General features: G+C 35.6%; 1 protein-coding gene across 1 annotated transcript in view; it reads right to left on the bottom strand.

The window, feature by feature from the left end:
- Nucleotides 1-12936, bottom strand: part of GPR158 (G protein-coupled receptor 158) — a 450005-nt gene that overhangs the window by 7837 nt on the left and 429232 nt on the right. The window contains exons 8-9 of the mRNA XM_027592170.2: nt 6660-6798; nt 684-789 (exon numbers count right to left, since the gene is read on the bottom strand). Coding sequence (XP_027447971.2) covers nt 684-789; nt 6660-6798 — 245 coding nt within the window. The remainder of the gene's footprint in view (nt 1-683; nt 790-6659; nt 6799-12936) is intronic.

The following is a 12936-nucleotide window of genomic DNA, read 5'->3' on the forward strand; positions in this document are numbered from 1 at the left end:
ATGTTTTCTCCGCATACTCTGATATCATATTATTTCACTGTAAGCATCTTTATTGCTATCATGTCATAGATGAAGAAATTGAACCTCAGAGAGATGAAGAGTCTTGGCTAGTGTCATATTGTATAGCTAGCGTGGGTGGAGCACATATTCGTAATCCCTGTATTCTGAGTGCTGGCCCATTTTCCCCCACTTCGGTATGCTTCTAGATAAGTCTTTGCCAGAATCTATCATTATAAAGCAAGATTTTTCTATACACAATATTATAACTATTTATATAAAAATTTTCTGAATGTTTACAACACAATGCTTCCTGAATGTAAATCCAAACAGGAGGGTTCTTAGAATAGGATAATTGTCTTTAAAAATTATTTTGATGTTACAGCTACAAAGAAGTTACCTTGAATCCATATCTGTATATCAAAATATTCGAGAAAGAACCAAACCAGATGATGGGTTTTGTACAAATTAAAGCATTTAAAAATTATACGGGATGTTTAATAAATCCTAAAAGAAGAGAGACATTTAGTTCCCCGAGGAGGGAGCTTTAAAAACATTTTAGTGTGTCAAGCAAATCTCCACACCTCCCTTTCCCTATATTGGCAGATATTTTTTTAAACGAGAAACAACTCCATGCTTATTTAAAATAACTGTCTTGCAAGAGAAAAGTAATGTTAAAGGAATACCTTTGGAATCAAAAGCAACCCAATGGTGACTGTCACAGTCAAATGAGTATGTGCAAAATATAGCATTAGCATCCAGTCAGACTGAAGTCTTGAGGCAAGAACGAATCTGAAATGAGAATTCACCAAGTTAGTAATCCAACAAGATCTCTATTTAAAACACTATACTTGGAATTTTTTTTCCTCAGTGTATTAAAAAAAAGCAAGCAAGCATGAGAAAAGTTGTACTGTTGTTTCTGTGGCATACATTTTCATCACAGAATAGGCCCTAAGTAAACCTGACTGGATGCATAAGACATGAACTCTTTATTATTTATTATTTTAAATTATCAGTAGTAAGAAAGACAGCATATAGATATATAATATGCTAATCATTTCCTGGAATAATTATTTTGTATGTAAATTGAATGTCTAAAGCAAAAGCAGTGAACACATGTGAATTCAAAAGAAGAACAGATTTATAAACTACTGGCTTCAGGCAAATTTGGGTTATAAGACACAGCCACCTAACTCTTGATTCTAATCTTTTTCCTTTGAAAACAATGAAGAAAAAATTAAGAAAAAAAGAGTAGGTAATTATCTGTCTTTGTGAATGGCCTCAGAGGCTTAAATGATAAACAATGCAATGGATAAAATGAAGATATTAATGGTTTGTAAAACATATTTTTTAAAATAAAAATTTTAGTTGTGAACTATCAGATTGTTCCAAAATAATTTAAAATCATATCTTGCTGAGGAATTTATAAAACTGTTCTAGGACAGTCCTGTAGAGAAACATGTATAGGAAAAATTCAGTACTGATACCTACTCTGGTGATTTTGGAATATTTTCATAAATCCATAAGAGTATATGTACAAACTAAAACTCAGGTTTTAAGGACTCATTCTCTTGCAGAAACCAGGTGATGCTTTTATTAAAGTCATTTTGCAATCATATTCTTCTTTTAATTTTTTCCATGCATTGTTTATCCATGAAAGCTAAATATGAGATTTTATTGTGTTTGGAATTAGAGAATTAGCATTTTTAAAAAAGATTTGATTATTTATTTATTTATTTATTTGAGAGAGAGAGAGAGAGAGAGAGAGAGAGAGAAAGTGAGCAGTGGGAGGGGCAGAGGGAGAGGGAAAGAAGGAGAGACGCAGACTCCCGGCTGATTGCAGAGCCCAGGCGGGGCGCATCTCACCACCCTGAGATCAGGACCTGAGCTGAAATGCAGAATCAGATGCTCAATCAACTGAGCCATCCAGGCGCCCCTAGAGAATTAGCATTTTGATTCAGTGATATACATCATCATCTTTGAAAAGCTAACATCTTAAGAAAATGCTTATGATATAATCATAAAACACATGAATCTAAAAATAGAAGAAACTAATTTTATACCTGCATTATGCCATATTCATGACAAATTTACTAAGTAAATTAGTATTATTAAGACTTAAAACAAAATTTCCATCAAGGGGATTTCTTCATTTTCACCACCATCCTCTCCCCCGCCTTCTCACCTTCCCCCACCACCCCCCAAAATCAAGCTAAAATGGAAGCTCAAGAGTTGTTCAAAATGGAGATAGTTTCCTCTGTGTTTGGAGACATAAGATGGGCTTAAAATATATACACAGAAGTACAGAAAGTTCATGATAGCTCACCTATAACCAAATACGATTTTATGAATTAACGTATTCTCTAACTCCTTAGTGAGAAATGTGGCTTTATACCTGCCTTGAATATGACTAAATGAATATTCATTTTGTTCAGGGATGACATACTTTTGACAGATCCTGTGCTGGGTCAGGTGAGATTTTTTTTAAGCATTGAAATTGGATCATCATACTCAGTAACAAGTAACAGTACCCGAGGCATAGTACTGAGGCATAGAAGCAATATAAAATTGTGACCTGGAAAATTATATAATCCAAATTTGCTGGGGTCATTTCCAGTACTGGAGCAGAGAGTTATATCAAAGGAGATGGATTTACATTCTAAAAGTGTTCTCATGCACTGGAAATTTCTATCTCAAATGCCAACACAAGTGAACTTTAAGCTAGTCTACAATATCTGGAAGGAACAATGGTTACATATATTTTAAATTAAAATGGTGAGTCTTCCAAAAAGTTTATTTGAAGTACTACATACTACTTGCCCTTAAATTAATCAGCGTTTAAATACTGCTAGGTTTGTTAGATTGCAGTTCTGCGTAGAAATATCTTAAGAAAAATTGGGTTTTGCAGTCTTTTTAAAGATTTTTCTTTAAAAGACTATTTCAACTTCTAAAAAATAGATCAAACAGTCAGGAACATAGAAATAGTTAAAAATTGAGGTTAAGAATAAAAGCAAACTTTTAAAAGTCTTGCATTTTCCCAAAGCTTTGCTCTACACTTAGTAAAGGATTATAGAACAGATTAGGCAAAATGCCTTCTGCATTATTAGACTTCTAGACTTAATCCTTTTAGTTTATTTTTGTTCGATCTGGCAATTTGGTGAGAATAAAAGTAAATTTGTATATAAATATGTAGTCATAGTTTTAAGTTTATATATTTATGTATGTATATATGTATACACAGTTATGTTTATATAATTTTATATTTTAAGTGAACCAGAACAAACATATATGCCTATTGACAGAGAATATCTTTGCTGATGTTGGATACCTTATTTAATATTATTGAATTCTAGTAAAAAATTACAAAGATGGGTCCAGTTGATTTATATTATTATGTTATTGCTTCCTATTCTTGGACTTTTATCAACATTGGAACCACAGCATGTATGAATTCAGTTCACATGTAAATAAGAAATTATATATACTTGATTCCTTTAATTATCACTGCCTTTTGCTTTCTCCCTGCTCATCTCCCTAAAATCAGTGTTCTGTAGATTTACTGTGTTAAACTATAATTCCATCCTTGGTTCTTTATGGCCATACAATGAAATTTCCAAGACAGAGTAGCTAATCTATACTATAATTCTTTGAAGCCAGCATGCCACAATCTATTGGGTTTGGTCTATGCAGAGGGGAAGTCGAATTTGGAACTTAAAAGTTGGGCTCCCATTCAGGTTTTCTTAGGCTTGAAAATACCAAAGCCTACCAAGGCCGGTCACCGTGCTACCACTAGAAGTCCTCCCTATTCAAAACTTAAAGGAGACTACACAGTTGTCTTGAGGAAAATTGATCTTTTAAGTAGGGCATGTCTACTAACACAAAGTCTACTAGGTTCAATAAGAGCAATTCAGTCAGAGCTTGTGTCTATGTGAACCCAGCTAGGCTGATGGGTTGTCTGGGACTCTGTAGGAAAGACCTAAGGAAAGTAAGAAAGTTATTATTTTTTTTTTTTAAAGCAAGCTCTATGCACAGTGTGGGGTTTGAACTCATGATCCTGAGATCAAGAGTCGCATGCATGCCAGGTGCCCCCAGAAAGCTATTCTGAATGAATATTTAGAATAGGTTTCCTCACTTCGGCCCAGTATTAAAACAGAATTTTCTGAAGAGTGGCTGCTATTATCAGATGTCAATTGAGGGATGGGAGGATATCATGGTGAATGGTTTGGAAAGTACTGGTTAAACAAAGTTAACTAGGTTTCCTTACAGCAGGACTTCTCGGTATGTCACTTTGTGCTGTGACATTCCTAAAAGGGAGTTATCAAAGGCAATGTGTCATAAATATACACAAGCATATAAAAACATCTAAAAGTGATATCCTAATATATTAACAGTGCTTATCATCTTTGGGTGATTGGATTAGGGAGTTTATTTTTTATCATTTTATGATTTATCTGTAATAACCACCTATTGCCTTAATAGGAATTTTTTAAAGTTCATTTAAAAAATAACTTTACCTTGCCTGCTTGGGCAAGTTGAGAGTTTAAAGTCCATTGAGGGGCACCTGGGTGGCTCAGTCGGGTAAGCATCTGCCTTCAGCTCAGGTCATGATCCCAGGGTCCTGAGATCAAGCCCCCCCGTTGGGCTCCTTGCTTAGCAGGGAGACTGCTTCTCCCTCTCCCTCTGCCACAGCTCCCTCTGTCTGTGCTCTCTCTCTCACTATCTATGTGTTAAATAAATAAAATCTTAAAAAAAAAAAAGTCCATTGAAAAAATATACTTAATGATGAAAACAGAACAGATACAAATCTTAAGATAGAAAAGGATAAAGATCAATTTAGGTAAATGCTTTGAACAGATTTAATTTCTTGGGCAATTAATTTGATTCTAAGAAATGCAGCAGCTGATTGGAGGGCAAAAGTAGGAAACCCTTTGCATGACATGGTCACATTCTGACAACAGAAGACATTTCAACTCGTCTGTAAATTTCTTCTGGCATGCTTATAACTCTTTAATTGGTTTGTTAATACAGCATTTAACTTAGAAATGGTTCTAGAGAAGCATGTTTGTTATATCTTGAAACACAGGTGTTTGAGATTCTGGAAAAAAACAACAAAAATGCAGCTTTTCTTAGGAGATGGTTTGGGAGATATGTGAAGACTGTGGAGTCCTGCCCGTGACAGAGTGTTCTCCGGTGCTCACTACACTGTGGACCTGCAGCATCCCCTCTCACATCCTTCAGCTCTAGTCCAAGTAGAAGTGAGAAAGCCTTCTTTTTGCCTATTTATAACATCATATTTTGCTTATCTTTCTTTCCTCTTCTCTTCTTCTCTTTCCTCTCTTTCTTGAGAGGGGGGGCAAGACAAAGCAAGGAGGCAAATTTTCCTTTGATTCCTGGCCCTTTGATGGAATTTCTAGGGTTGTCAAATCATAAATACTTCCTTTTTTACTTAAAAATGAACAAAGTGTAGGTATGCCTAAGGTTCAACTGCTCTCTGGCAACATCTATCCCTACAAGTGCAAGGTATCATTTTATAATTATTGACTAAAGTGAGAAATGATAAGTATCTTCTAAAACTTCCATAGACCCACACTTTCCCACTCTGACTCCCACTATTGTTAACCTCTGTTTTTCAATTGAGGGAAAATACAAATATTCAAAATTTCTCATTAAATTCTTATGTATATCCTTTGTCAAGCGAATGAATGACATCTTCTTGTTGCTTTTCAAATTATAGGATTTTTTTTTTGTTCTGAGGTTTTCATTTCATTTTCAGATATAAATAGGTATAAATTCTCAGAAGTCATACATATTTCACTTTGTTCATTTATCATAAGCTACTTTCTTCCTCCTTTGTACTTACCGACTATAGTAATAAATGGGATATTAAAAAATGGAGGGCCTGGCCACACTCCTTCCAATAGAAAGTCATTGCTAAAATATGATAGTGATAAAACCTCACTGCACACAAAAATCGAGTCATTGGGTTGGAGTGGTTTTTTAGTTTTGAATTTAGCAGAATTAATACACATAAGTTGACTGAGTATGAAGATTTTAAAAATGTAAACCAGTGTACTAACATGAATGGAAACACAATTTATCTACATCTACTTTATAACTATGTGTTGCTTTCTATCTTCAGAACAAAAACCATTATATATCATAACAACATTCAATGACATTCCCATAAGTTGTTTAATATAATACAATAATATCGAGTTAACCTTCAAATAAATAAAAGTGATAACAAAACAGAAGGAACTAAGAACAGCAGTTAAAAAACAAAACAAAACAAAACTATAGGGGTGTCTGGGTGGCAGAGTTGGTTAGGTGTCTGACTCTTGGTTTCGGCCTAGGCCATGATCTCATGGGTCCTGAGATTGAGCCCCACGCTGGGCTCTGTGCTCAGTGCAGAGTCTACTTGAGTTTCTCTCTCCCTCTCCTTCTGTCCCTCTCCCCCACCTCTCCCTCTCTAAATAAATAAATAAATCTTAAAAAAAATGAGCTATATTCATTTGGCATTTCTGTGACAAAGAAATTAGCTTAAAAACACTATCCTTCCTAAATCTTTCCATTATGTGTGTTATCCAATTTTGCTATTTAAATTAAACTGCAACACATCAGAGAAACAAAACAGTTATTTACTAGCTCCACAGAGCACTTGCCTAATTGTATGGAATATAGCAGAGATAATGAGCTCATTGTGAACTGCAACAGCCATATAGCGTGGCTCATGAAATGCTGATGGCACTGTCCGCACTGCATAGCAGAGATAAACACCCCACAAGAGGAATAAAAATTCAGCTGTGAGAAGAACAAAAAAAAGAAAAACAATTTTCCATTAGTTTTACAGGTGAATAAAAATGCAAAATTTAAGTTCTTTAGCATGCATTTTTGGTGTTATAGAAACATAAGTTCAGTTAGAAATAGATGCATACAAAATGTCATTCATATATGAATACATATGACATATATTTAAGATTTTACTCAGTGTAACAGGATTTTTCAAAGGCACAGTTTGGTTTTTGTTCTGTTTTTTTGTTTGTTTGTTTGTTTTAAAAGAGTGGTTGGTTTCTCAGATTTTTCTTTTGCTAATATCTGGCTTTTTCCTCAAACAACTGTAAAATAATTTTCCACATCCCCAACCTAAGTTTGAGATATTCATAGAGCATCTGGGTCATAATGAAGTCTTCAAGGCAACAAAGGCTTATAATGTGTTTATTTGCATCTTCTAGAAATTTAAGCTCTTACTGCATTGAATCTGGTTCCACAACATAAAGATACCCATTGCCAGAAATATGAGAAAATAGGTTGTTAAACATTCAGTGGCATATTTTATAAATGAACCATTATTTTTTCACACATGACAGAAATCATATCTTTTGTGGGTGGAGTGTTGAAGGCTTTGTAAAATTCACAATCACCTTGTTTGTGGGCTCAAGCCAGAAGAGACAAGCATAGGATAGCAGTTAAGGATAAGGGCTTCAGAATCACACTAGACCTGACTGGAAATTCTGGCTCTATCTCTAATTAACTTTGTATAATCTGAGGCAACTTAACCTTTCTGGCCACAGTTAGCTTTTCTGGAAAATGAGAATAACAAAAGTACATATTTCATGAGATTATTTGTTAATGAAATCAAATAATGAATAGAAAGCACTTAACATTGTTTCTGACATAGTAGATATTAGATAAATAAAGGAATAAATAAAAACACATGTTTAATGGTTCATATTGTTAAACATCTCATTTGACTTTTTTTTTCAAATTGAACATTGCTATTTTAACTCATTCTGACCAATAATTGTTCAATCCATTTTATCATGTCTTAGCAACATGACCTCATTGAAAGATAACATCTAAAGAAGATAATATCTAATTAATAAGAATAAAGAAGAAAGCTTTAATTTGGAGAACACTTTTCATCAAATGCATCACCTCGAGGTAACCTACTTGCGTATCTATTGAAACACTGACTTCCGTTCCCATATGCCAAGTTGTTTACCTGCCAACCTGTCAGCATATTTCTGTCAGTAATCAAACAATAGGTAGTGCCCTAATTATTGAAAATCCCTTAAGTACAGAGTATCGAATTGGATAAAAAAACAAGACCCATAGATATGCTGTCAGCAAGAGACTCATTTTAGACCCAAAGACACCTCCAGATTTAAAGTGAGGGGGTGGAAAACCATTTACCATGCTAATCAAAAGAAAGCTGGGGTGGCAATCCTTATATTAGACCAATCAGATTTAAAACCAAAGACTATAATAAGAGATGAGGAAGGACACTACATCATACTTAAAGGGTCTATCCAACAAGAAGATCTAACAATTGTAAATATCTATACCCCTAACATGGGAGCAGCCAAATATATAAGCCAATTAATAACAAAAGCAAAGAAACACATGACAATAATACAATAATAGTAAAGGACTTTAATGCCCCCCTCACTGAAATGGACAGATCATCTAAGCAAAAGATCAATAAGGAAATAAAGGCTTTAAATGACACACTGGACCAGATGGACTTCGCAGATATATTCAGAACATTCCATCCCAAAGCAACAGAATACACATTCTTCTCTAGTGCACATGGAACACTCCCTAGGATAGATCACATCCTGGGTCACAAATCAGATCTCAATTGGTACCAAAGGACTGGGATCATTCCCTGCATACCTTTGGACCACAATGCTGTGAAACTAGAATTCAATCACAAGAGGAAAGTTGGAAAGAACTCAAATACATGGAGGCTAAAGAGCATCCTACTAAAGAATGAATGGGTCAACCAGGAAATTAAAGAAGAATTAAAAAAATTCATGGAAACAAATGAAAATGAAAACACAACTGTTCCAAATCTTTGGGATCCAGCAAAGGCAGTCCTAAGAGGAAAGTATATAGCAATACAAGCCTTTCTCAAGAAACAAGGAAGGTCTCAAATACACAACCTAACCCTACACCTAAAGAAGCTGGAGAAAGAACAGCAAATAAAGCCTAAACCCAGCAGGAGAAGAGAAATAATAAAGATCAGAGCAGAAATCAATGAAATAGAAACCAAAAGAACAATAGAACAGATCAACGAAACTAGGAGCTGTTTCTTTGAAAGAATTAATAAGATTGATAAACCCCTGGCCAGACTTATCAAAAAGAAAAGAAAGAACCCAAATAAATGAAATCATGAATGAAAGAGGCAGGATTACAACCAACACCAAAGAAATACAGTTATAAGAACATATTTTGAGCAACAATATACCAGCAAATTAGACAATCTGGAAGAAATGGATGCATTCCTAGAGAAGTATAAACTACCAAAACTGAACCAGGAAGAAACAGAAACCTGAACAGAACCATAACCAGTAAGGAAACTGAAACAGTAATCAAAAGTCTCCCAACAAACAAGAGCCCAGGGCCAGATGGCTTCCCAGGGGAATTCTACCAGACATTTCAAGAAGAATTAATACCTATTCTTCTGAAACTGTTCCAAAACATAGAAATGGAAGGAAAACTTCCAAACTTATTTTATGAGGCCAGCATTACCTCAATCCCAAAACCAGACAAAGACCCCATCAAAAAGGAGAACTACAGAACTATATCCCTGATGAATATGGATGCAAAAATTCTCACCAAAATATTAGCCAATAGGATCCAATAGTACATTAAAAGGATTATTCCCCACGACCAAATGGGATTTATTCCTCTAAAACCCTCATGTGGTCAGAAGCCAAATAAAAAATAAGCCACACTCAAAGATCTCCATGAGATTTATTCAGTCCCAATTATTCAGTATGTTGGTCACTGACCATGTGCTATAAATGTTCTTTCCAGCCGAGTTCTACTGGATTAGGAAAAGCAAATCAGGAAATGCTGAGGTCTTCATGTAGAACTTTCCTTCCCAACTCTTGTATTTCTGTCCATGGTACTACTATTGCCTTTTTACCCGGGTTTGAAATCTCAGTGCTGCCTTTCACTGATACATTTCTACTCTGAGCTGTTTTTTATACATATCATTCCTCTCAATGCCCACAATGACTACCCTTTAAGCGCCTATCATGTCATTCCTTATTTGTTACAAATATTTTTCAACTGCCCCATCTAAACCTGGCTTTACCCTGGGTTCGTTCATTCTTCATTTACTGAAACTCCACTTTGATTACATCGGATTTGTCCAAATCCCTGGTACTCCATTTGGGTTAGCTGATTCACATTTCCATTCTAGGATTCACTCATACCCACTTAGGACCCGGGAAATAATTCCTGCCCCCAAAAGGAAGACTATAAGGGATTCCTGCCTGGGCAGACATGTCCTCACTTTTAAGACTTTCTTGCCACCCAGGTTTCATGTTAGCTGCCCACTTTGCTTGGCTTTATTCTTTTGTGCTTGTATATTTTTCTTGGCCCCTGACTTACCTAGTTGCTGACCCTCAGGGCAGGCTTTTGTGAGGTACTGCATCCACTTTCACTCAGAAATCTTCAGTGGCTTACTATTCTTTTACAAATGCTTGGTCCTGGCACTGCTTGCCCCCTATGACTTCATGTTATGTGTCCAGCATGATCTTCCAATGCTCCCCAGCATGAACTCTAAGCTGACCTAGGCAGACTCATCCTCTGAACACTTCAAAGATTCTTCCTGCTTCTGAGTGTTTGTTCATGCTATTGCTCACACAAGAAATATCCTCTCACCCACATTTCCAAATCCCAACCAGTTTTTCAATGTTTAACTCAGGTCCCACTTCCATCACAAAACCACCTGAATTGATCTCACCTTGCACTGAATTTTCCTTCCTCTAATCTCTTATCTAATCTCTTACACAATGCAGAGAATAATGCCACACAATATATAACTGAGAAAATTGTTTGTGGAGTCTTGCTAATCACTCCATTCCTTAGCTCCAACTAGTTACGACCTTCTTTTAAAGAAACTATTCCCTGCCACTTATTGTAGTGTTTTTATATAATGTTATCCTGAAGATTGAAAAAAAAAAAGAGAAAATAGCTAGGTTAATTAGGGTGCTACAATGTAGAATTATATTAAAAAATAAGATAAAATAAGATTCCTCCTAATAGCTAAGCTTAACATTAAAATAATTTCATTAGCAATATCAAACAATATGCTCTAGCTGAAAAACAATTTATTATTCTAAGTACCAATTAAACTAAATGTGATATATGAAAGTTGTGCTTGGGAAAAAAATCAGTTTCATATAATTAACTTCAAACTAACATCGCAATTAGGAAAGAAAATATGCAGATGTTACCAAATTTTGCAGTGTTATTACGTGGGAGTTGAAATATGCTTCTGCTTTAGAAAATAATTTCTGCTGTTAAATGATTTTGATAGGAGGCATGAGTATAGTTAAAAAGGGAACTGCATTTATATTTAAAGATCCAAATAGGGCTTTCAGAAAACTGAGGTATTTTACTTTTAATCTATGAGGGATAACAGTTTGAAAGTTAACTATCATAGCCTTTTAAAAATTAATAGACCATAATGAAAGTGATTTCACATTAATCTTTCCAAAGGGCTGGGTCAAGCAAAGAAGTGAGAATTTGCATCAGGTCTTGGACGCTGAAGATGCCTCAGCTCTGTGATCTTAGAACACCCACAAGGACTGAGAAAAAAACAGCTTCAAAGTACAAATGTCTCTCTAGCGGTGGTCCCCTGCTTTGCCATGTTGCAAAGGCATTTTTTCTTAATAACATTTTACACTTTTAGCCCCTTCAAAAATATTTTTAGGTAGCACAAATAAATATACAAATGAAGCATTTAGGTTTCATTTCTTTTAATGTCCAAGTATTTCTTTTAACATCCTCCTCTATTTTTCTCTCCTTCAACTTCTATCTGTGTTTACTGTTTTTATGCTAAGAACATGGTAGGTGGCACAGAAGTGATCATGAAGTATTAAATCAAACAAGTTCAATAATGCTTGAGAGTTGCTCAAGTTCCAGTGTTCTAGGGTTCAACTGGCATATAGGAGCCTTGATATTCTGGAGGCTTAGTTGTCTTTTCTTTGGTTAAAATTAGTACATTAAAAAAATGAAAATGATACCTTTGATAGAATTTTGAAGCTGGAAGTGACTTTATTAGACCATGTAGCCTGGGGTACTTTTTTGAGTGTATATATGGCTGTCAAGGGGTGGTTGGTGAATTGCTGTTACTATGTTTGCCTGAGGTCAATTTATTCAGTGTTGGGACAGAGTGATGGAGAAGGGGGATGTTGCAGTGGGTTTCACAAGCAGGACAGTGGAGGCAGGAATGTCTGTCTGTTCCCTCCTCAGCTCTCTGGAAGCAGTGAGCCAAGGGATGGGCAGTTTTGGGCTACAGAACATGCCTGTGGAGAACCTTGTACCCTTGTTGCCCTCACAGTGTTCACAGCAGAGCAGAGCTTGGAGCACAGGGCTCCTTAGTTCCCTCCTTAGTTCAGTGTTCTCAAAATTACGTCCTTGGCCTGAGGGTTTCTTTTGCTCTATTACTAACAGGCATAGACAAAACCCGGGGAAATATTGTTTTAAGCCTAGTGAAGAAAATAAGTATTTTTCCAAGCAGTAATTGTTTGTATTTTAAACAATTAATATGCTAATCATACATAGCTAGTAATTCCATTTGGAATGACTTTTTGTCCCCTCAATCTGACTTTGTAGCTAACATCTGCTGAATGTGTCAGGCACTGTGCTAAATGCATTTTGTACATTATCTACATGCACAAAGGCTTTATTGTAGGCTGGGGCAAAATTCTGAATGCCCCAATTTCAAGCTTGTGTCAGAGATCCTGTGTAGTAATACCAAGGAATACTGTTGTTAATCATCCAAACTGTGTAGGGCATATAGTGACTTGATGATTCTATTCCCTTCCCCGTGCACTGCCAGGGAGCTCTCTGAGGCAAGAACTGCCATGAATAGTCACACATTTGCAGGTTGGCTTTTCCTTAGTGCTTCCTTTCACA

This window comes from Zalophus californianus, chromosome 9 (assembly GCF_009762305.2).
Source record: "Zalophus californianus isolate mZalCal1 chromosome 9, mZalCal1.pri.v2, whole genome shotgun sequence".
NCBI lineage: Eukaryota > Metazoa > Chordata > Mammalia > Carnivora > Otariidae > Zalophus > Zalophus californianus.